At 35.3% G+C, this 24,812-nt stretch overlaps 4 protein-coding genes and 1 non-coding gene across 7 annotated transcripts; 2 read left to right on the top strand and 3 right to left on the bottom strand.

Annotated features, from left to right (window-relative positions):
• Nucleotides 1-4,308: 4,308 nt before the first annotated feature.
• LOC113273580 (probable 2-oxoglutarate-dependent dioxygenase AOP1.2) lies at nt 4,309-5,285 on the bottom strand. The gene is made up of 3 exons (XM_026523252.1): nt 4,963-5,285; nt 4,527-4,845; nt 4,309-4,444 (listed from the first exon to the last, which is right to left on the bottom strand). The coding sequence occupies exons 1-2, from the start codon at nt 5,205-5,207 to the stop codon at nt 4,614-4,616; spliced, it is 477 nt and encodes a 158-aa protein (XP_026379037.1). The 5' UTR covers nt 5,208-5,285; the 3' UTR covers nt 4,309-4,444; nt 4,527-4,613.
• A 461-nt stretch (nt 5,286-5,746) lies between these two features.
• LOC113273579 (probable 2-oxoglutarate-dependent dioxygenase AOP1) lies at nt 5,747-6,888 on the top strand. Its single transcript, XM_026523251.1, has 3 exons — nt 5,747-6,000; nt 6,147-6,430; nt 6,528-6,888. Exons 1-3 carry the CDS (start codon nt 5,835-5,837, stop codon nt 6,531-6,533), a joined length of 456 nt encoding a protein of 151 aa, XP_026379036.1. The 5' UTR covers nt 5,747-5,834; the 3' UTR covers nt 6,534-6,888.
• A 109-nt stretch (nt 6,889-6,997) lies between these two features.
• On the bottom strand, nt 6,998-10,837 carry LOC113274860 (shaggy-related protein kinase alpha-like). Its single transcript, XM_026524274.1, has 13 exons — nt 10,436-10,837; nt 9,853-10,164; nt 9,645-9,737; nt 9,414-9,473; nt 9,054-9,326; nt 8,859-8,933; nt 8,620-8,676; nt 8,390-8,530; nt 8,227-8,277; nt 8,043-8,138; nt 7,826-7,909; nt 7,419-7,521; nt 6,998-7,333 (listed from the first exon to the last, which is right to left on the bottom strand). Exons 1-13 carry the CDS (start codon nt 10,493-10,495, stop codon nt 7,272-7,274), a joined length of 1,467 nt encoding a protein of 488 aa, XP_026380059.1. The 5' UTR covers nt 10,496-10,837; the 3' UTR covers nt 6,998-7,271.
• Nucleotides 10,838-11,357: 520 nt separating this feature from the next.
• Nucleotides 11,358-12,705, top strand: LOC113274861. 3 transcript variants are annotated; one of them, XM_026524276.1, is made up of 2 exons: nt 11,358-11,449; nt 11,697-12,705. In XM_026524276.1, exon 2 carries the CDS (start codon nt 11,847-11,849, stop codon nt 12,510-12,512), a length of 666 nt encoding a protein of 221 aa, XP_026380061.1. In that variant the 5' UTR covers nt 11,358-11,449; nt 11,697-11,846; the 3' UTR covers nt 12,513-12,705. The 3 variants fall into 3 exon arrangements, with proteins under 3 accessions (XP_026380061.1, XP_026380060.1, XP_026380062.1); XM_026524275.1 differs by having other exon boundaries at nt 11,373-11,604; XM_026524277.1 differs by having other exon boundaries at nt 11,373-12,035; nt 12,217-12,705.
• Nucleotides 12,706-16,413: 3,708 nt separating this feature from the next.
• TRNAI-UAU lies at nt 16,414-16,487 on the bottom strand. The gene has a single exon. It is a non-coding gene; the product is annotated as a tRNA-Ile (tRNA).
• Nucleotides 16,488-24,812: the final 8,325 nt, after the last annotated feature.

Raw genomic sequence — 24,812 nt, 5'->3', positions numbered from 1 at the left:
GGAAGAGGAGGTTCTCTGTTTTGAACACTTACCACAAAGTGAATGTATTCTCTTCCTAAGCCTTTGAGAGCATACATAACTAGATCCGCATCAGGAACAGGTTCACCGATCTCTGCAAGTGAATCAGAGATATTTTTGAGTTGATGTAAGAACTCACTGATTGTTGACGATCCTTTCTTGATAGAATGTAATTGAGATCGTAACATCGATTTTCTGGGAAAAATTGTTCAGTGAAGAGTTTCGCAAGATGCAGCCATTTTTCCCTTGCAGATATTTTTCCAAGAAGTTATGATGATAAAGATTTATCAACAGAAGCATTAATACAGGATCCAACAAATTTATCGAACTGCAACCACTCAAGATAATGTGGATTTGGAACTTGAATATTGTTAAGCATGATCGCAGGTTGTTCTGAGGGAATTGATCCATCAACAAATCCATAAATATTAGTACAAATCAAAATAGAAGCCATCTGATCTTTCCACACAAGATAATTCGAACTATTTAGCTTTTCAGAAACGAAATTTGCAATATTAGGAAAAGGAATCCTAAATTTGCTTTAAAAGGAAAAGGATTGTAAGCCTGTTGTTGATTGAGGAGGAAATTGTTGATGATGTTGTTGTTGTTGATGTTGTGATTGTTGAGAAGACAAAAAATTAGGTATTTGTTGTTGTAAAGGTCTGTATTGATGAGAAAAATTGTAAAAGGCTGAAGTATAAGATGGAAATTGAATCGGTGTATGTTGAAGTAAAGACGGAGATTGTGTAGAAACAGTAGGTGAGATCGGAGATGTAAGAGGTGGAGTAGGTAATTGAGATAAAGATAGCGGTGGTGGTGGTGGTGGTTGAGTAGAGGTAGAAGAATGTTGAGAAGAAATTACAGGTTGTGATCTGTTTGGAGAACGTAAAGGTGGAAACAAATCATGATTGTGTAACTGTTGTTGAGATCGTTGATGTGATACAGCGGAAGAAGCTTGAAGATTTTGTGTAATTCTTGTCATTGAAAAAAAAAGTTGAAGGTTTAATGGTGAAGGTGCAGGATCAGAGAGAAGTCAGAATTCTCTTTTGGTATCTGATACCATGTAAGAGTTGTACTTGTATTGATTGAACAAAGTTAAAGAAAGAAATACAGGACTCAGTTCTTTATATAGACAGGACTATGACTCAAACATACAGAACATGTGATACGTAATAAAGGCACACAGAAGTATCCGTATAGCATAGTCGGGCTGTCAAGTATCTTATAAAGAGAAATATCAGCCACAGGATGAGTCACAGGATGATCTAACAAAAACTGAACAATTTTCTGAAGGTTTCATAGGCAGAGTTAACATAGTGGCGAGGGTTCACTAGGCCCAATAGCTATGCTTTGGACTAGAGGTGCACTTGGCAGTGCTGTAAGGAAATTCTCCTCTACAAAACGGTTCAGCATTTGGGTAGAAATTTTGAAAATGACTAGGGTATGCATTATTTAACTGTGGTGAGGATTGTTTAATTTTCTTGCTTTCATCAGGTCCAGTTTTTAAAACTAGTTTCGTTGGGCAATCCTACATTGTGTCGACTGATCCAGAAATCAACCACTTAATCATATCCCAACAAGAAGAAAAATTGTTCAAGTTTTGGTATCCTGAAACTGTTTCATAGATATTTAGGAGGCAGGGTTTTTTTTTCCTTACGTGGGTTCGTCCATAAGTACACAACATGGTTATTCTCTTAGCTCTGGTTGTTGCCTCTTTGTAACACTGCAGGTGCATTTTCTTTTTCTAAATAAAATCTAATCTTTTCAAATCAAAAAAAAAAAGAAAAAAAAAGTACACAACATGATTTTGAGTCGCTTAGGTCCTGAAAACCAGAAAGTGGTAGAGGGGATGGTGATTTCTTTGATTATTTCCTTGAAGAATTAGAGAAAGAAAGAACACCAATAACCGAAGCATTTGCGCTGGACGTGATGTTTTTGCTTCTCTTTGCCAGCTTTGAAACTGACTTCCTTTATCAAAAAATTTCACCATTAAGTTAGTGTGAAAGGAAAATAGTCCCACGTCGCTATAATCCGCCTAATTAATTTAAAATATAATATAGAAGGGTCGCTCCACTCATCGCCAATTGGTTTTGAGTTGGATGCCCGCAGACTTTAACATGGTATCAGTATCAGAGCTAGGCCCATACGCGGGGGTGTAGGCCCGATTTTGGCCATTATTATTTACCGTGACCGATTTGTCACTTGTGCATCCATGACCGGACTTTGGTCATTACGTACGTGGTCCACGTGTTAGGCCGAGATACTGGCCTTACGCGTGAGGGGGTGTGTGGAAGGACAATAGTCCCACATCGCTTGTTTCCGCTTAATTAACTTAAATATAATATGAAAGGGTCGCTCCACTCATTGCCAATTGGTGTTGAGTTGGATGCTTGCAGACTTTAACATGGTATCAGAGCTAAGCCCCGGACCCAGACCTGCGTACGCCGGGTGTAGGCCGAGTTACTGGCCGAAGTGTTTAACCTACTTTGTCACTTGTACACCCGAGGTGTAGGCCATACTGGCCGAGGTGTACCCCCGATTTAGTCACTCACATGTGTACACTTGTTACCGATTGACTGGTAACTCGTATGTAGGTCCACGTGTGAGGCCCAGTGACTGGCCTTACACGTGAGGGGGCGTGTAAAAGGACAATAGTCCTACATCGCTTGTTTCCGCTTAATTAACTTAAATATAATATGAAAGGGTCGCTCCACTCATTTCCAATTGGTTTTGAGTTGGATGTCCGCAGACTTTAACATGGTATCAGAGCTAAGCCAAAGACCCAGACCTGCGTACGCCGGGTGTAGGCCGAGTTACTGGCTGAAGTGTTTAACCTATTTTGTCACTTGTACACCCGGGGTGTAGGTCATACTTGCCGAGGTGTACCCCCTGATTTAGTCACTCACCTGTGTACACTTGTTACCAGTTGACTGGTAACTCGTATGTAGGTCCACGTGTGAGACTCAGTGACTGGCCTTACATGTGAGGGAGCGTGTAAAAGGACAATAGCCCCACATCACTAGAATCCGCTTAATTAACTTAAATATAATATGGAAGGGCCGCTCCACTTATTGCAATTGGTTTTGAGTTGGATGTCCGCATGAATTTAACATGGTATCAGAACTAATCCCCAGTCCCAGACCTACGCACGCCGGGTGTAGGCCGAGTTACTGGCCGAAGTGTTTAACCTACTTTGTCACTTGTACACCCGGGATGTAAGCCATACTGGCCGAGGCGTACTCCGATTTAATCACTCACCTGTGTACACTTGTTACCGATTGACTGGTAACTCGTACGTAGGTCCACGTGTGAGGTCCAGTGACTGGCCGCTCCACTCATCACCAATTGGTTTTGAGTTGGATGGCGGCAGACTCTAAATAGTTGGTTACTTACAGACAATCTTGCAGTGTTGAAGGAATTGACCGTGAGACTGACAAGTCAGCATCTCTCTCTGATAAAGTTTTCACAGGTGGAAATAAATAGAGCAACAAAAGATTTCATGGCTTTTGGTGCTGGTCAGAGATTTTGCGTTGGAACAGACTTTGCCAAGATTCAGATGGCTGCCTTTCTTCATTACTTGGTTACAGGGTACAGGTAATTACCATTTGATTTAGACTGGTGGCTTATGTTTAAGAAGAAATAAAACATGAATTTATTGTGTCTGAAATTTCATTTGGACAATAATCAAGGGAGGAGATATATCCCGCATTCCTCCTGGTTTATCATTTCCAAATGGTTTTCATGTTAAAATCTCAAAGAAGAGTGCCTGAAAGCAGGTTATGACTCCTTTTATAATCTAGGTTTTTATGTATTATTCTTGCCATATTAATTTTCCTTATGTAGGCCATGCATATCTTGTGAACTTTTTGCATTTGCCAAAACTTACAGGCCACCAAATTTTCAGCTATTTGGTAAGATTTCAATTCATTACAAATCTAGCAACATTTAAAAAACCTACAAACAAAGCCAACTTCCCTGCAAAGTTCTGCAGAACTTTGTTTTTCCGCTGCTGCATGTACTAAGTTATAATTTCTATAGCCTCCGATGTACCGTAAAGCAAATACAGAATTTTTGCCAAATTTATATAGAAACTCAGAAAAATTAAAACATGCTGTAGTTTATAAATGTAGAAACACAATCAAGAATTAAGGCTTCCCATGTCTTAATTATTTAAACTTTTCTATCATATCCCACAGTATGCCTTGACAGTTGATTCAGCTTTTTGACCTTCTTCTGTTAAGTAGAAGTTGATCAAATCCATTTGACAAAATGGCTTAAACTTCAATGGATGCTCGTCATCAACCAACTCGGACGGAACCTCTACCAACTTTTGGCTGTTCCCAAACAATCCGATGGAGTATCTCATATCATCTTCTTCAATAACAACTCGATGTATAGGGCATCTCAATCTATCATTGCTCCAGGCCTTCAATTAAACATAAACATGCATACTTAATTTATATACGACCAGAATGAAAAATTATCAATTAAAATTGTAACTCACGTACCAAGAAGGCGTCTCCTGTCATGACTATGAAGGAAGCAGGCGACTGTTCAACTCTAATCCAATCACCATTCTTTGTCTCTATTTCCAATCAGTCAACGTGGTTTTGATGAAGTACGGAGATAAATGATTTATCGGTATGAGGATAAACTGAGTTGTTCACGTCCGCTTGAGGTTTACGATATCTCATAACCTTGAAGAGGTAATTCATTGACTCGATATGCGAGTCATAGTGCTGCTCTACTCCATAGTTCTCGAAAATCATTCTTGTCACAATTTGGTTCAACTCCGTCACTCTCTTTGCGAAGGTATGCACAGCTTCACTATACCATGAAAATGATACTGTCAAGAAATTAACCGCATCTACGTGTTCTAGTAACGAAATAATGTAGTAAAATCTCTAAGCAAATGAAGCGTATATATAAAGAAATCAAACATACCTGAAGCTATGATTCCCCTCTGGCCACATGAGATTAGTGAAGTTACAAACTTGATCAAGAACGTGTGCATCATCAATGCCAATGTTTTCAAAAAGTGGTCTAACGGAGGCTTCTCGATTAAAATAACCATGGTAAGGCTTCTCAGAAGTACTTAACATCTTCGTCTCTAACGGTAGATCCAACACTTGCTCCGCTGCGGAAAACATCTCATTATAAAGCTTCAATGAAACCTTATTATCATACATAGCCCCGAAACACCCATACTCTTCCAGTGCTTTACAAACTTGGGTTCGAATGCTAAGCCAATATTCGGTTCCAGGGCTCAACACATCATCTTTAGTGAAATCTATAACTGGAAGCTTATTGTTGAAAGATGACATTAGTTCTCAAACGTCAATGGATCGAGCAAGAGGTTGAAGAAGAGAGCAAATGTACTGCAATGCAATAATACTACTAACTTACTCTAATATTAAACAACCAGTCATGTGCTGCATGACTGGCTGCGACATGCCATTTGGTTGTGATTGGCTGTTTCTGACGCTCCCCTGGCATTGATTCCGTTAATGAGTGGGAACAAGTAAATTTTACAGTATTTTATTCAGGACTGGCTTAGGACATAGAAAAAAAAAAGTCAACAACATTTTGTTATCTTCATTGAGCGTGAGAGATGGATGTTAAGAGTGGAATTCCATGTCTTGATTTCAGCAAAACTTTGGAGGAAGGAAATGAAGGATGGGTGAATTTATGTGTCAAGGTGAGAGAAGCTTGCGAACAGTATGGATGTTTTCATGTGATCATGGCAAACAATAAACTTCCTAGGAAGCTATGCGATGATATGTCAATGGGGTTGAAGGATTTATTTGATCTTCCTCATGAGACGAAACAGAAAAATTCTCATCCTGATTTTTATTATGGTTACCAAGGAAAATATGAAGCCCTTCCTTTGTACGAGACCTTTGGCATCCCGAATGTATCTGCACCCGATGCAACTCAAGCCTTTACTGACCTTCTGTGGCCTAACGGGAATTCTCATTTTTGGTAACAAGTCACAATTGTTTAACTTCAGCTAGCTAGCTCTGTTGTTCGTGCATTTGAATGAGTATCTCGCTAGTTTCAGTTTTGATCTATATATTTGCTGTTTTTGTTTAGCCAAACTCTTACTTGTATGAGTAAAACAATGGTAGAGTTGGAGCACATTATCCGGAAAATGGTTTTCGAGAGCTTTGGAGTGGGAAAATACTATGATTCGAGTATTGAGGAAAGCCAGAACATCATGCGCGTCATGAAATACGAAGCACCTCCAAGCAAGGAACCAGCCATCGGTCTACACACCCATACTGATATCGGCATATTAACTGTTCTACATCAGGATTTGCCAGGCCTTGAAGTCCTCTCTAAGGAAGGCAGTTGGCTGGAAGTGGTGCCACAAGAAGGTGCACTCACCATTTTCGTGGGAGAAGCGTTAAGGGTATGTTCCCTTCGTCACACAGTTGGTAACATTTTAATTGGTTTTGGAATGGTTGTTGCAGCTGTTACAGCCTAATAAAACTTGTGTGTTCTTTTAGCGATAGGCCTGGAGCAACGGTAGAGTATACGCGGCAAAACATAGGGTGATGATGAGTGGAGAGAAAGATAGATACAGTTATGGCTTGTTTGCATCACCAAAAGAAGAAGCGGTGATTCAAGCCCCGCGAGAATTGGTAGATAAAGAACATCGTCTACTCTTTCGACCCTTCACCCATGCAGACTTCATTCGCTTCTACTTTCCGAACATTCATGACCTCGACGGTGTATTTGATAAATTCTTCAGAGAAGCACTAGTGTAGCCTGTCTCTTTCTCTGTTTTTTGGGCTTTCATGCTTTAGTTTTCTCTTTTAAGTGTTGTTTGTTAGGATTTTCATTTCGCTGCAGTTGCGAAATACTTATGTTAATGTCCATGCAAAGATTTAAAAAAAAAAACATTTACCAACCACCCAAATAGAAAATAGCCATGATACTTTCAAGAAAGTGCGGTTCTTCAAAGATCATTAGTAAATTAGTAAATTGATCTAACAAAGTCAGGAATTGATATTATATAACATTATAGATAATACAACATCGAAATAGACATAATGTTGGCGTTGCCCTATTATGTCTAAAAAACAACCAAATCGCACATTCTGTTACAACCAGTAGGCAACTACTTAGCACTTATCTCCATGAAATCAACAGGAAAAAAGAAAAATTGGAAACCCACAGAAATTGTACTAAAGCCACTACTACCACTATAACTAATGACATTGCCTCTAGACTATTTGCAAAGTTCATATTTATTTCTTGACATGCTCAGGAATTAGTCGTTGGACTAGTTCAGGGGGTGCACCAGCCAGCTCTGCAAAACGTTATGGTTTGTTTCAGTAGAGAGTAAAGATGCATTTAAGCAAAAAGATACAATGTGAAAGGAAATAAGTATTTACCCTGAGGCGTGAAATCAAATAATGGAGGAAGTGGACGGCCATTAGGCAAGACAGCGTTTGGGTCCCGCAACTCATCAAAAAACGGGTGCGCACATGCCTCTAACTGCAAGGAACCAAAATGTAACAACAGTTAATTAAGTACTATACTTGATGTTCATCATCAAGTTCAGACGTTTGTTTCTAATAGTTTTTTTCCACCTTCAATTCAATTCTCTAAAAACTTTAACTCGCTGCTGCTGATACTTTTAGCAAGAAGAAAACTCTTGTTCAACTCCTCTAAATAATTACTAAAGTCGAGACTTACAGAATCAACCAGGCAAGTTCAAGCATAGCACCAATTATATGTACTCCTAGACAGAAGATAAACGGATAGTAGACATCTTTGTAGTAAAGGAAGGTTTTCTTACAGCAGTGCAGCGCAGACTTGGTGAATACTGAAGGAGCCTTGATACCAGATCAACAGCTTCAGGAGGCATCCTCTTGTGGAAAACCTGCAAATATCAAGACGGATAGACTTGTAAACTTGATTGGTGGAATAAACATCTATTATGAATTAATGAACATAAAGACAGACAAAGTGGAAAAAAAACCATGTCACCATGGTAAAAAATAAAAAGCACAGACCTTGTGCCATGGATGAGCCTTGATCTGAGGAAACTTGAACTCTGTATAATTTGGATTCATGCATTTAATTTCTTCTCTTGTGGGGGTCCCCAAAACCTGATAATTCCACAACAATAGTTCGTAAGACAGTACAATGAACACTGCGTAAATGTAACATACAAGAAACAGTTGCTAGTGTAGTTACCTTGATGACTTCCACCAACTGATCAACACCACTTTCTCCTGGAAACAGAGGCTGAGAATCAAGCAAACCAAAAGTAATCATCAGTCACTATATCAAATGTTCAAATGCTCTTCCACAATATCTCAGGAGGCATTAAAGCCAAAAGCAACTCAATAATACACACCTGTCCCAGAAGCAACTCCGCAAAAACACACCCCGCGGACCACATATCAATGGCTGTTGTGTATTCAGTAGCTCCAAAGATCAATTCTGGAGCCCTGTAGTACCTCGAACAAATATATGATATATTGGGCTCTCCAGGAACCTGCAAGAATGCCAAAGAAAAATCTCAAAACTCGCACTATGTTTATCTTATTTAAGAACGGAAATAGAACACTAGACAGGGTAACCTACCAACATTTTTGCACTTCCAAAATCACAGATCTTTAACTGATGAGTGTGTGGATTTACCTGTAAATATACACAAATTATGAATCTTGAATTTCTTGGACTAAAACAAGCAAACTCTCAGATTAAGTATATGCATAAACAGAAAATGCTAATAGTGCACGAGAACATTTCATATTTGCTCGACTACACAAAAACACCAGATTGTATCCTTTCAAATGACGACGTGTCAGGGCAGGTCATACCAATAAATTTTGCGGTTTAATGTCACGATGGCACACTCCGATAACAGTATGTATGTAAGCAAGCGCACGACAGATCTACAAAGTGACAAACAAGGAAAAAATTAATAAAGTCATAGTTGGAAATAACCAAAAGAGCACAGACTAACATCGAACAAGTTCATAAGAAACAGGAAGAGCACAAATAAATGCTCTCACCTGGTAAGTATACAATTGTACAAAGATAATGGGAACATGTTGGTTCATCCTGCTATAGTGCTTCGTAACTCGGTAAACAGTTTCAGAAACATATTCCAGTACCAAATTGAGAAACACCTCCTCTTTTTCAGTAGTCGAAAAGAACCAGTGTTTTAGTTGAACTACATTAGGATGGTCAAACATGCGCATAATTTGGAGTTCTCTATTCTTGTATCTTTTATCCTGTAGAACCTTCTTTATAGCAACCGCTTCGCCTGTTTCTAAGCACTTGGCCTGCATTGACAAATATCGTAAGCAAAATTCAGGAAGTGTACTACAATATGAGCAATACACATACACAAACTAAACAAATTTGAATACCTGAAATACAACACCAAATGAACCAGTGCCAACCACTCGCTCTGCCATATATGAAATGGTCTGGAAATTAAAAACAATAAGCATTTATCAGCCGAAGTGTTATCCTAACCGATTTTGAGGTGTTGAAAGAGATGGCAATAATAACGAAATAAATGAAGTATGGAGAGTGGTACAAAATGCCGTTACGCAATGCAAGGCATTTTAGGACAATAATCAAGTAAACAATATTACCTGTTTTGGCTGACCGTTTCGACCACCTATAGTTGTAGTAATTATCTGACCCGTCTCCGTTCCATTACCATTTACAACAGTGGCTTCCATACTCTGTACAAACAACTAATCCAATCAATTGCAATACCAAATTACCAACGAGAAGACATATCTAGCAAGTAACATTGATCCCCCAAACACAAAAACTAAGAATAAACACAATTCGCACCTTATCATCATCATTATTCTCGTTTTTATCGTCTTTAATTTTCATTTCATTTAATTCTTTCGGAAGTTGATCAACACCAGATTTTTCAGCTGCTTTAGGAACAGTGGTGGGATCTTCAGAAGTACTTGCATCCTTCTCCTGTGACGTAGAAGCAATATTCTCTTCTCCTCTCTCAGCAGCAGCCTCTATTTTATTATCTACTACAGAATGATGAGCAGCAGCAGCCGCAGGAGCAGCTTCTACTTCTACCGGGGCAACCTCCGGTTCTATTTCCTGCTCAACCTTCACCCTTTTGGTGTTCGTATCGCCGGCCTAAACACCAAATCAACCCATCAAAATCACTAAAAAATGCAACAAAAATCACAACATTCATTCATTCTAATCACAAAAACTCATTACAACCTCAAAAACATCCTACTGAGCTTGCCATTTCCGCAGAAATTAAAACCGGAAAACGACTTCAAAAATTCCAAAATAATTCATAAATGTAGATCCAGACAAACACATTCAAGTAACAAAATCCCCTAAAAATAAACAAACCCTAAAAAAAAATCTCAATCAAAAATAAATAAAAAAAACTTACGGGATCAGAAATGGAAGATCGACCAGAGGCATAACTCTTCAAACGGCGCATTACATGCATGATTCCTCCTTTCTTCCACCCGCAACACACTGAACAACAACAAGAATCCCCCCTAATCTTCTCGATTTGATTGATCTTTCTTCTTAGCACAGTGTTAACCAAAACAAAAAATGTAGCAAACAAATCAAAATCAACTCCAGTAAAATCAATCTCTGTTTCTTCGCTCTGATGATAATGATAACGACATCTCTCTCCCCATTTACAGAGAAAAAGAGGGGAGGAGGAAGAAGAAGAAGGATAGAAATGGAATTTTTAGAAAACAGACAGAATTTCTTTTCTTTCTTCTCTCTCAAAATAAACTGTCTCTCTCACCCAACATAAAAACCCTCTCTCTCTTTCCTTTGGTCAAACAAAAACATGAATCCAAGACTAAAATCCAATCATTTCATTTTTAATTTTTTTTAAAAAAGTCCGTACACCAGTCAAACAATTCACACCAGCCGCTGGTTTCTTATCATGATGAATCAACGGTTTAGATGGACGCCAGTCAGAATTAATATTCTGTCAAGCTGACGGTTTTGCCCTTTATTTTGGTTGGAATTACGGTATAGTGTTTCAGACATTGATGTTTGTGGTGACCGGAATATACGGCGGATTGTCCATTTTGTTGTTGTATGTATGTACAGTTAGTTATCTAGCTATCTTTGGATTTTGGTTGGGTAAAATTAGGGCAAAAATTAGCTCATAATCATAATTTTAATGGCTGGTTCTTTAAAAGTTTGGTGGTTCTTAAATAATGAACCAATTTTTAGGTTTGGAAATCTATTGGAGACATTGAATTAGGGTTGGTTTAATCTCAAACAAAAAAAAGTTGGGGTTACCTAAATGGTCTAAGATGGGGGTTACCTAAACTGTCCAGATTGAATGATAGGTATTTTTTTAATCAATTTTTGGAGCAAAAAATTGTGAGCTTGAGTTTCGTGGGTATCATCATAACATCATGTTCCTTAAAATGTAAAGTATCTCTCAATTTTAAATTCAAATATTGGTAGATGTATTTAGTACAGAGTTGAGTCAACTAAATGGGTGACTGGAATCGGTTAAATCGTTGAGTTGACTCAGTTTGATGTTTTTGGAAATGGCTAGCAAGGATTTAGACATGGGGTTGGGTCGGTTTGTTTCTGCTGATCTTAGTTCTTAAAATTCTAGTTATGGTTCCTTTTGCATGATTGTTGTTCTTTTTGACCATTTTCATGAGCAGATGTTTGTATGATGTAATTGGAATCGACTCTTTGGAATCGACTACTCTTTGAAATCAAATAGATACTCAACAAGGTAACAAGGATGAAGAACGCTACAGTTTCGAATTGTGAATGGAGAGTAGGTTTGCGATTTTAAGAGACAGATAAATATGAATGAGCAATTAGAATGGGATTTACTTAAGCGTGACTTACATCATGTGCCTGTTTTGGTGGAAGAGGACGACAAAATGGAGATTATGGAAAATTTCAGTACTTCGAATTGTTATGATAAGCTCATAGGTGATTTGGATGAGTGCGGCTTCAATCAATTTCTTTGGAAATCCCATATTCCGAACAAGGTTAGTTTCATTTTGTGGGCTACTTTTGATGATTCACTTCCAACTAGGGATATGTTGCGTCATCGAGGTGTTGACATAGAGAGTGATCAGTGCATCCTATGCAATAGTGTTAGGGAATCTGCGAGTCATATGTTTCTTCATTGCACGTATTCTTTTGAAGTTTGGAAGTACTTCATTGCAGCCTTCAGAATTGCTTGGCCTATACCAAGCACGTTGCTTCAATTATTTGAACCTTGGACCATCAACGTGTTGCGTGGTAAAGGAAGACAAGTTTGGCAAATATTGCATTATGCAATTTGTTGGGTTTTGTGGAAGGAAAGTAATGGAAGGGTTTTTGGAAGTCGACATAAGTGTGTGCAAGAAAGTATTGATTTGGTCAAGCAATTGGTAGTTTTATGGTCTTGTGATAATGACACATTCAAGTATGTCGATCCAAGTCTTATTTGGAGTAATTGGGATACTCTAATGTGCATGTAATTGGCCTTGGATAATTCCTTGGGTTTCTTTTTTCTTTTAATATAACCTTCTCTTTCGGAAAAAAAAAATACTCTTTGAAATCAACTACTCCTGTAACTACATTTTTCTTAGATCAATTGCCATTATGAATCACTTCCAAATTCAAATATACACTTGACTAAGTATTCGGTCTCATTGGCCTTACTCAATCAAATATGCATTAGATAAGCTATCTTCTTCTTTCGTTAACATTTTATGTTTTTTTATTTTATCTTTCGAAAAAAATGTACGTTTATCTTGTTGAGTATCTAGTTGATTCTGTTTTTCTAATCAAAACTTGATATATGGTTGGATGTGAGTACTTGTTTTACTACCGTCTTTGCTCTGAAAGGGAATACGGTAACACTACAACAAATATCATTAAAGATAATTTATGAAAAAACGAGGTTACTGAGTATACCAAAGTTCTTTTGGAATAACTTATATCAGATACACCTTGTATGATCTTACTGAAGTTAACGAGTCAAGATTACTTCAACAAGGTGATCTTGGGTATAATCTAAATTTCGATCAGGTTATAGATTAAAGGGATCGATCCAAGTAAATGTACTGGTGTAATTACTTAAATTATAAAAATAATTATAATACAGAAGTAAAGTAATAACAGAGACACACAAGATTTAGTTAATTAGAAAAAGTATCTGGCAGAAGACTCTCATACCTAGTCCAATTTTGAGTAATCTCAAAGTTAATCTGCTAACAAATTGACAACCCTAACTTAGAGTATTGAGACCATACTACCTATAGTTATTCAGTTTTCTGAACATCCCCACACTTGCAACCAATCTGGTCAACGCACGTGAATTACCAAATAGAATCTACTTCCAAGTATTGCTTTACCTCTGTATAGACTCTTGCAACCCAATTCATTTAGGACGTCTTACAAACAACATGGAATCCAAATGCTTGCTAACCATTCAAATCTAATCATAGTATCAAAGATATTTCATGATTATATGAGAGTCATGGATCTTCTGTTTAGATCTATAGTCCAATGATTTTACCAAATCTAAAAATCCTTGATTAAGATCAATGATGATCGCGATTACCCAAATAACTAATCTTGATTGCACAAGTTAAGTTATTAACAAATCAATAGTTATATCCCACAGAACTTGAATTGTTTAGATCTGCAATGATCAAATCTTCAAAGTCTTGAGTCGCCTTATACCATAAGAGAGTGACATAAAATAAACAAGAACTTATCTCGAAAATAATTGTACGAGTTAGTTCAATAACAAGTAATATTTAACGAGAACTAAAGTGTGATTCTTAGTTTCCCACCAAAGGTATCACAAGAAAATCTCCAAAAAGACTTTAACAAGTGCTTTTGTCCATAACTGAATATGTTGTTAGTTGAATAACAACTATCACACAACAAAGGTGTGAAAATGGGATGAGTTTGTAAGAAAACAAGCTCAACTAGATATAGTTTATGACCGAGGCTTCTTTTGGAAAAAAATTCAATTTTGAAAATTCTCAAAGATATGCAGTAAATGATATCTTCGAAATTTGATATATTCTTGAGATTCTTTCGATATTATCAATACACGATGTCGTAATAAAATCTTAGAATATCTCGAACAAATATATGATAAATCCTACTAGCATAATATTAGCTAGTGTAAATCATGTCTTTTTGTTAAATTATGAAACTAGTTATATGCAATCTTTTGGGAAAGAAAAGCATATCGATATCGATTCCAAACTTGAAAATATCTCTCCCAAAATTAATTAGGATCTTGGCCTTGAGTATTAAAGGAATAAATACGAAAAATAATATAGTTGACTTAAACACTTTTCAATATTTTTCGACATAGAAATTTCCTATTAGTACTTGCTCACCTCTCAAAATCTTAAAATGTAAAATTAGGATGGGGATTTCAAATTTGTAAGTTTCATATCGGTATTGAATTCTATTCGACATATAAACTAAATTATAGTTTAAACAAGGTTAAACTATGCCAACAAAAAGAGCAATTCTCGCACGAGTTCAAAGTTCGGATTCACTATTAGATGCATATGCCCAGTTTTCACAAAATTTCAACACTAATATTTAACAAGAGTCATATTAGTGTTTTCTCGTAACTAAGGAAGTATAATACATTATACTATGTAACTCAACACAATAAGTTGCAAAGCAACCAATGCATATCTTTCCTTTTGATAATTAGATCATAAAAATGATGAAGTCATATAAACAACTAAAGCTATGTTAACCAAAATTATTCACATGTTATTTTTTCAATGAATACGAATTCTGAGAACTTTGACAGAAATGGAACAACTCAAAGTCACTATAAACTTAAATGGAGATATATGATATATCTATAACCAAACAATGGTCTAGTCCTAGTTGTAAACAAATGAAAGATAAAACGAAAACGAGCGAGATATGTTTATTTCTATGAATCACGAAGTGTTTATTTTTTGGCATGTCTGATTTGCCTCGTCTTTAGATGTTAAAGACATGTTATGACTCATGAATGATTAGAGATTTAACGATTTTGGTTCAAATATATTAGCAACTCTTCCTGTTAGGTAAATGCCACCTTAGACTTGTCTAGACATTTTCGAATCATATGGTTATTCTTCCTTCTCAAATTGTATCTGTTATCCGGTTTATCAATGTTAGGTGTTATTTTTTAGATTTTTTTTCTTCATGTTATAATCTTAATTGAGGAAAAGCATAGTTATGATTCTATCGAAGCATGGTTTATTAAATTGGTGAAAGAAGATGCATAAAATGTATTTATTAAATTGGTGACATCGAATGAATATTAACATATGTTATAAGCTACATATATCTTCCTAAAATGGCAAAGAGTTTTAAGGGCTATAACAAGTAATTATTTCGTTAAAAACAACATGATTCCACATTATTATCTTATATTTTACTCGATAAAGGTAATATAGATGTAGATTACTCTTTACTGGATGTTGATCACATGAATATCTCCTTAATATAGTTACAAAGTAAAAGTACTGCAGAATATTTGGAGTTAACACATATTTTAATTTTAGTTCACTCCAAAATCTCAAAGTAATAACATTGACTGGAAAGATACTGTTCACCAAGGAATAAAAATTGCCCGAATATAATCCTAGTTATAAATAAATGAAAGAAGTAAGAGAATCACCGTGCAAAACTGACCAAAATAAATTAAGTTTTCTTATTATACGAGATGGAAGATGGATGACTAATATGAGTAACAAAATGATGATATCACATTAAAATGACAGGGAAAAAAAACTCAACATTCGACTGTTAGCCGACTCTATTTAGTTGTAAGACCTCATCTTAAGGCAAGTTTAGTATTGCTATGAGATTTATAAAAGCACTTTTCTATTTTGTTGTGTTGTACGTTGCTATGTTGTTTGGTAATCTATAACATTAAAGTGCCGTGAAACCAATAAACTCTAGATTATGTTTGATTTATTTTCATATTTAAGTGCTTATGATATTGCTAATGACGAAAGTAAATATAGTTTAAAAATTATTTTTAAATGACATTTATCTATTAATATTTTATTTTTATTTGATTTTTAATTTTTAATTTTTAATTTTAAATACTAATATTATGATTGTTATTGGTTTGGTAGCCAAGCTAATATTGAAAATGGTGTATTATATTATTATTATTATTATCATTATTATAAAAATATCAATAATAAGTAATAGCCCAATCTGACATTGAAATCATGACTAACGATGCATTTCTCCAATCTCTTAAAAAAAACACCATGTCCTCACCGACCTCACCAAGGGTCCAGAAAGCAAAAACACCAAAATTATAGCCGAGAGTGTTACATTTACCAATTGCGGAAGACTGCACTACAAATAGCGTGGGAAAACAAAAATTAGTCCCGGCGGGGCTCGAACCCGCGACCTTCGGCTCATAAGACCAACGCTCTAACCAACTGAGCTACGAGACTCACTTATTATTATTATTATTATTTTTTTACTAAAGTTTTTACAAGAAACTTGCTAGAAATGTAACACCATGAGTTCCAGATCAGGGTCAAACCGATATGGAGGTCCGAACTCGGAGCGTTAAGGATAGGAAAGAGAATTAAAAAAATTATTTTAATTTTAATTTAATTTAATTTAATTTGAACCAAATTAATATATATCAAAATTAATCAATAGGAAAATATATCAATTCTTAGGTTTAAATTTATACTTCACAATATTATATATGAAACATTTGATATCGATTTGGACTTCGAACAAATACAAGTAAACAATTCAATCACTAAGCTACTCTTTCCTAGCTTCCGTTGCGCAACTCTAATAAATTGCAAGGAATGTGAATTGGGGTGAGATGATAGCTCAATAGAATGCACTCTCATTCTCTAATGATATGAAAATAAATTTCAATTAGTTAAAGAGAACATACAACAAGAGACTTTGCACAACTTCAAGGATTCAATTATATGTTCAATAACAACAACCTCACGCAATATCAATAATATTTCAGAAAAATAATCCAATTTATGATTCAATACATCATTGATTCACAATAAAATTATGTTTTCAACAATTCATCCATTTTAATTTAACACATCAATTCACATATTAATATAGTCACGGAGAAACTATGAGTTCACGGTACGAAAACCTTGGTTCGTACACCCACCTATCGTTTATCGGCACAAACAGCCTCCATCGATGGTCAGGAACAAAAGTTCCTATGGGGATCATACCCATCTGTTCTCGGGTATCATTACGTGTTTCATTCATGGTACGAAAACCTTGGTTCGTACATCCACCTATTGTTTACCGGCACAGACAGCCGTCATCGATGGTCGGGAAACACAAGTTCCCAAGGGAATCATTACCCATTTAACTCTCGGGGATCATTACCCGTCCGTTAGCATGAAAACATATTTCATCTAACGGTAAAACATGAACTCATTTCAATATTTGAAATCATTTTTACAAAAAATACAACAACCATGGCTTAACAATATACTATGAACATTATGCATTTATCTCAAGCATTTAATCAAACACACCAACTGCAGACATGTTACATCATTTGTTTTAGGTGATAACTTTGTCCGATCTACCTCAATATTTTAGTGAACATTCCTGACACCATCATGTATAACATATCCAAATTTCACATTAAACTAACGTCTCAATCAAAAGATATTGATTTTACAAACGCATCACAAAATCTAGGCAGATAACATCATTTTAGCAAACTATTCACCATAAATTCATATTAGTCTCAAATTAAACAAATCCAAAGCACAAATTATTAGCTTCAAAGCAATTTTCAAGTGATCGAATAATCAATACGAAACATTCCGAGTCTACATCAAATGACTGTCTCACGCAAATCATGTAAGATGTTACCAGATGATTTTCACATGATCATCTTTTGACTTTTGTCAAGAATATAAGATGAACTTGGTTAAAGCGAAAGCTTACCAACACATATTTCGAGAAATATCTAAGCGAGTTAAACTCAGCTCGAAATGTCAAATGTGTATAATTGAAGTCTGTATAGCTATACGAATTTTGTTTCAAATAGGAGATAGAGTAAATAGACCTTTGAGTGATAGATGAGTTCATCTCCACATACCTTTTGTTGATGAAGTTCCACAAGATCCCCTTAGTAGTTCTTCGTCTTCAATCTATGAGCGCCGTGAAGTCTAATGCTCAACTACACTTTCTATCATAATCCGAGACTTAGTTATAAGTAGACTAGAAATCAAGACTTATAGTTTTGGAAACTAAACTTGACAACAAGCTTGAGATAGCAACGGTTGCAAGTTCGACCGAGCAGTGCTCTAACAATAACCACATCTGTAATTGACTTAATACTTCCTCTCATGAATAATAAACCTCACTATTGGTGTTTATCCGTTCTCTGCAGTTAGATTTTCCATTCTTTGGACCAAAGTGGTGAACGTTAAGATGTCTAAATAAAGAACTTGTGGTGAAGCCTCTCCCTTCAACACCATTCCGACAACCATCATAATTCTTAAGTGGGCAATGAAAAACTGTGTCATCTTTTACATTTAAAGAATCCCGAGATGCTCTTGCTCACACCATATCTTATACAAAAGAGTTGTGACCATTATAAACGCTTTTGTATCTACGAGATAGTGTATACAAAGATCATCAATTGAAATAGAAAAACTAGCAGTGTCCAGGAGAAAAACTTTTGAAGGAATAATGTGGAAGAAAAACCATTAAAATAGCCGGAAACGAAATTCAGTGTTTCAATCGCCTAAAAATCACCAGACACACTCTCTCTCATGTTACAATATAACAAGATTATTATTATTGTGTACAACAAATAACGTGAAATACTTGTTGCTTGAAATTCCACTTTATTTATTAGATAGGAAAAAAATTGTTTACAAGAAGTACTTATACAAAAAATAAATAGTTTGATCAGTGAAAATACTTATACATAAGCAAATATTTGAGGGTTAATTTTGTCATTTTAATGTAATAACAAGGTTAAATATAGAATTAATTAATTAAAATTGATTGAGTCTGCAACTTCTCCTTTCACTTCATTTAAAAGCTACTCCTAGGCAACTTTTAAAATTTGGTCTCAAACAAATTAAAAGTGCTTACCAAACACTTTTTTTCTAAAAAGTTTGTTACGAGTTCGTTACAAAGTGCTTTTGTACAAGCTGAGTATCTTCTATTCGAAGGGAGAATTTGCTCGTCTTGCTTGCTTCTGGTGAAGCTTCTAACACTTTTTAGTGCCAAATGCATGGCTCTTACATAGGAGCGAGAGGGAAGCAAAAAGTCTGTATTTCTCGGAAACCACCACCCACATCACCATTCAATATTTCTTGGCCAACAATTGGCCAAACCACCTGAGCATTGGGTCTAGTATAAGTAGGATCGCTTATCTATTCTTCATATTTGGAAAAGCGGGCACCGTGGAAATACATGCCACTCAGCCAGAAAAAAATAAAATCCAAAACAAGGGTTTAGACTTTCCCAAACCTTTTCGATTCACATGACTACTTTTAAGGTTTATTTTTGTGCACACTCCTTTAAAGAATATGTATTTGACATGTCAATTAAACTGATTAATTAACATATGACCCAATTACCATTCATGCTTAGAATTTCGGTCATCGCCGCATAACTTATATTTTTCCTTTCGAAAATGTTATCTTTTTACTATTTATTGAAAACATGATAACATCATATGGGAACCGCTGCCTCCTGGTTATATGAAACTCAATACTGAAGGAGCGTCGGATGATAATGGTTATGCAGGAGTAGGTAGGATCATCAGGGATGAAGATTGAAGCTTCAAGGGTGCTTATGCCACCTACTTGCACAGAAATGGTAACAATATGGACGAACTCTTAGCCATCAGAGATGGTCTTAAGCTAGATTGTATCCTTAACATCCTCAACTTTGTTGTAGAAAGTGACTCTATGTATATTATCGATGTATGTGACGTATTTATGGATATTCCTTGGTCTTTTGAGACTGTGGCCCAGGACATCCATTTGTTAGCTAGGTCTTTTCATAATGTTCATTTTCTCCATCAATATAGAGAAGCTAACAATGTTGCAGACCATCTTTCTAAGAATGTTGTTAAGGAAAAGTGTCAAGAAGTCTGGGCCGAGTGTCTTTCTTTTTGCGTTTTTTGTTGTATTGTGATACTATGGGTAGGGCTCTCCCCTGTTTTGTAAGGCACAATTAGTTCTTGTTAATACAGATTTGTTATCAAAAAAAAAAACTGATAAAAGGTTAATTCAATCTCAAAATAAAAGTAAAAAATGTTGGGGTTACCTACATTGTCCAAATTGAATGATTAGTATTTCCTGGAGCAAAAAGGAAAAAATGAAAAGAAAAAAGGGTTTTGAGCTAATGGTTGTCATAATATTATGCAAAGTATCTGAATTTTTAATTAAAATATTTTCTTATGTAGGACTGAGTTGACTCAGTCAAACCGGGTGAGCTTACTCGGTTAAATTTAATGGTTTGGGAAACGGTTAGCAAGATGTAAGACATGGGGATGAGACTTCTTGCTTGTACCATTTTGCTGATTGTTGATATGGCCAATGCTTGATACTTTTTGTAACCATTTCATGGGTTAACATTTGTATGATGATATTCGATGTGATCAGAACTAACTCCTAGAAATCTAAGTACTTTAGAAACTACATGACATTCGATATGATCTTTAATAGAGCAAATTTATTGAAAAATTCAGCTTACCACTAAGATAGTGAAAATTTGAGAAAAGAAAAACAAGAATAAAACCAAAACTCAATTATGATAGAGCTTGGAAAAATCAGAAAAAAGAAGAAGCATAAAAACTAGCTATCTTATCACAGCCTTCCAATTATGAAGAACAATATTTATTGAAATTTCTCCGTATATAATTGTTCCAACATACCGATTAAAGAAATAAATCTTCACACTGTTAATTACGCACTCCAAAGTTTCTCGTTGAACAATTTTGCATTCCTTTGAATCCAAACATCCCACCAAATGGTAAACAGGTACAAATCCCAACTCTTTCCCTTTTTTTTTTTTTGCTAAATCACAATTTTATTGATTTTTAAACAAACTTAGAGATTTACAAATTTGAGTAACAAAATGGAAGCTAAAAAACTAAAAATTACACATAAGTAAGAAACTTTTGTGGCTAGCAGAATCTATAGTACTTCCTACCAGGTAATTCAACTTGTGCTAGAGATAAAGGCTTCCCTTTGATAACAACCACAACATCCTGAGGCAACTTTGAACCTTGTTTAACAAGCTCAATTGCAGAGAAATTGACTTCTTTATATCACTGCTCATATATAATCTCAGAAATCTCCTTCTTGGCTTTCATCCATCTTGACTGTAAGCACCAACGCATCACACCCTTTTTGACATCTTTTATCACTGTTAGAGAGTGAGATCTGATGAGTATCTTGATACACTGTAATTTAATTGCCCATTCAATAGACCATACAATAGCTAATGCATCAGCTATATAAGTAGTAGCAATTCCAGTTCCACCCGAGACAGTTCCAATGACCTGACTATTATGATGCCAAAACCAGCCATACCTGGATTACCAACTGCATTACCAACTCTTTCCCTTTAAAACTATGTACATTTTTCTCGGCCAATTGTGAAATGATCACTTTAAACTTCAAACATAAACTTATTTAAGTTGAGTAGTCGGATTGTATTGGCTTCACTCAAACATAAAATCCCGTATTATTTTTCCGTCTGAATTTGCAAGATCTCCCTACGTAAATTTTGGCAAGCTTATCCTTGTGAACATTTTATCTTTACCTTCTGTGTTAGCTGAATTTATTCTATCATTTGATTCACTTGGCCCTTGTATGTAGTTGAAAAAAATAAAAATAAAATAAAATAAGAGAAAATTTTGTTATATGCATGTGAGACCCAAAGATTGTTGTAAGTTTGCAACAACATTATCATTTTAATCACGTGATTGAATATATTCTGATATATTCTTGTGAGACGTGATAACATGAACTATACAAGATGGTGATTGCTGATTTGAATAAATTTTAACACAGTGACATGAGTTTAAAGATTGCAATGAGCAACGGTTGAATGGTTAATCCCAAATTCATCTTGAAATGGTACTTGGCCTACTATGTCAAAACGTGAAAAAGCATGCTGCATATTTTAATTTATAGTCAGCTAACGTCAAGCAAAGAGCCTAAATTTATTACATGAGTGCTTTCTGGAAATATCTTGCATGTTCTTGACAGGTTTATCGATTGGATTCTCATTAAAAGAGTTTTACTCATCTCAAAGGTTTTCTTAATCTAGATTGATGTTGCCTCATTGTTGTTTCAATTTATTCCAAAATCTCGATAATAAACTCGAATGGAGATATATTTATGGACCAAACAACAAATATTGCTCAAATAAACCAAATCATAAAAAAATTAAAGATAGAGAATCGCTAAAATCAACTTACAGAAAACTCACACCGATAAGTTAAGAAGAAAAAGAAACAAATCGCCTCGTATATGAATCACAATTCACAAAGTATTTTTTTCTGTCGCACATGCAATTCGACTCATCTTTAGATGTTAAGCTGTTTCAATTCATTTAAATGGCATGGTTAGACTCGGCCACGACCCAAAAGTTTGACTCTTCTTACTTGCTTTAAAAAAAACCACCTTAGCCTTACTCGAACCTTTTTGATTCATGTATCTATTTCTGTTTGTCTTTCTCAAATTGTAATTGATTTGCGGTCTATTGAAAATTGGATAAAAAATAAATGCGTGCGTGTTGTCAGATTTTCATTTGATTTCGGATGACATTGGTTATTATTTTAATTGTGTATTAGAACTCTTTTTGGGTAAAACAAGCACAGTTATGATTCTTATGAAAGACGTGCAACATGTATTTACATGATTGGTGACACTGAAAAGATTTTAACATATTTTAAAAGCTATGTATATCTTCTTAAAAATCCCGATCAGCATCAATTCCCATAGTATTTTACATTTTATTTGATAAAGATGCAAAATTTAATTAGTTTTTACTAGAGGTTTATCATAAAGATATTTCCTTAATAAGATAGCTTCAAGGCGGAAAAGTTGTGGTCTATGTGGAGCTAACGCGCGTTGAAAGTTTAGTGCACTCCAAAATTTCACAATAATAAACTCCGCAGGAGGAATACAATTCACTAAAGGAATAAAAATGGTTGAACATAGCCCTTGTTGTGAACAAACAAAAAATCTTTGAAAATCGTCATAGAGAATTAGCCGAAATGAATCAGGCTTTGTTATTTATAGGCTCAAAATGGATGACTAATGTGAGTAACATCAACCTTATGAGTCATAACTATACCACATTCCAATGTTAACTGAAAAACAACAAAATTCATCAAAATCCAGCTCTAAATTGGAAAGTTTTATTATTTTACTTACTCAGCTTTTGACATCTGATTCAGATTGAGTCACTCTGGTGTGGGATGGCCTAGGCAGGGTCGAGCGCCTCAGGTTGAGCCATTCGTCCCTTTTTGAGACGCTCGTATCCTATTTTTCTATTTGCAAGCAATGCCAATATGGGTGGGAATGGGAAAATATGCTCATTTTCTCACCACACTGTCTTTTCTCTAACCTAAGTAAGAAACAAGTAAACACCTCACAGAACTGTAAAAGAAAATCCATCTCAGATCTAGTGAGCGAGTTACACCTAGTTGGTACTGATTCAGACAAGTCGAAAAAAAACAATTACATGTATCCAGGTAATACAACCTTAAAAGTCTTATACACGAGTTAGTATCTAAAATGGCCCCACAAAATCATTTATTGAGCTAGTACGAATATAATTTGAGCATTTGTGAACCACTGCAAATCCCGAGTCGGATTCAAATAAACTGAGCTAGATAAACCCAAACAAAATTAGCATATGTATAATTTAATGACAGTACCCAATTTAGATTACTTCCATAGTGTTAGCTTGCTCTTAGGCTGATCAAGAAACACAAAGAAAATGAACAGCTATCAGGCGTAGTCACCTTATCTTAAACAAGTATATTAAAAGGGTTTGCAATTACTTGGGGAGAAAGTTTTTGATGGGGAGGTTTTTGGATGGGGGCATGGGGGACAAATAAGATGTTGACATGTATCCTACATATTAATTGTTTTCACAAATCTTGTTTTCCAAAAATACCAAACATACAATATAAACAATTATGATAAACAATATTTTCTCCAAATATACATTTCTTTTATATTTTTGGAAACAAAATTTGTTAGAAGCAATTAATTGGAAATACATATGTAAACATCTTATTTGTCCTCCATGCCCCCATCCAAAAACGCCCCCATCAAAAAATTTCTCTTACTTGGGAGACTATACAATTTTTCAATATTTTAACTATCATTACCAAGTTATAAATGATAGTTATGTAAATCAACCCGACAAAGTACCACAAGAAATTGACAACGAGCCTCCCCCATACTTTATTTAATGCATTGCTAATATTCCTGAAGTTTAAGGTAATATCTTGAGAAGTGTATATACAAACAACTGTGTAATTAGCGACGATACCAAAAGTAGTGCATCGATGAATTCGGTTATACCCAAAGTGATGTGTCTGGAAATTTTACCGTTTTGGTTGTTTCAATGAGACGAATAATTTGGATTTCATTTAAGTAGAAGGCTACTAGTGGCAATATCACAACAATGTCGACAAGCAAAAGAAACTTTCTTCCATGTAAATGAAATTTTAAAAGCTTCCTTGATGAGTAGCCTTAATATTACAACAACGA

The sequence above is a fragment of the Papaver somniferum genome, chromosome 4, assembly GCF_003573695.1.
Source record: "Papaver somniferum cultivar HN1 chromosome 4, ASM357369v1, whole genome shotgun sequence".
Taxonomy (NCBI): Eukaryota; Viridiplantae; Streptophyta; class Magnoliopsida; order Ranunculales; family Papaveraceae; genus Papaver; species Papaver somniferum.
Note: the sequence above shows the minus strand (reverse complement) of the source record. Positions and strands in the feature narration are given on the sequence as shown.

Excerpts from the sequence above, each read along its gene's own strand:
- LOC113273579 (XM_026523251.1), top strand. The coding sequence starts at position 5,835 with ATGAGACGAAACAGAAAAATTCTCATCCTGATTTTTATTATGGTTACC. Across the intron at positions 6,001-6,146 it reads AACGGGAATTCTCATTTTTG|AGTTGGAGCACATTATCCGG; the intron begins GTAACAAGTCAC and ends AAACAATGGTAG.
- LOC113274860 (XM_026524274.1), bottom strand. The coding sequence starts at position 10,495 with ATGCATGTAATGCGCCGTTTGAAGAGTTATGCCTCTGGTCGATCTTCC. Across the intron at positions 8,677-8,858 it reads TTAAACCGCAAAATTTATTG|GTAAATCCACACACTCATCA; the intron begins GTATGACCTGCC and ends GTATATTTACAG. Across the intron at positions 8,278-8,389 it reads CGGAGTTGCTTCTGGGACAG|CCTCTGTTTCCAGGAGAAAG; the intron begins GTGTGTATTATT and ends CTTGATTCTCAG.
- LOC113273580 (XM_026523252.1), bottom strand. The coding sequence starts at position 5,207 with ATGTATGATAATAAGGTTTCATTGAAGCTTTATAATGAGATGTTTTCC. Across the intron at positions 4,846-4,962 it reads GAGGGGAATCATAGCTTCAG|TGAAGCTGTGCATACCTTCG; the intron begins GTATGTTTGATT and ends TTCATGGTATAG.
- LOC113274861 (XM_026524276.1), top strand. The coding sequence starts at position 11,847 with ATGAATGAGCAATTAGAATGGGATTTACTTAAGCGTGACTTACATCAT.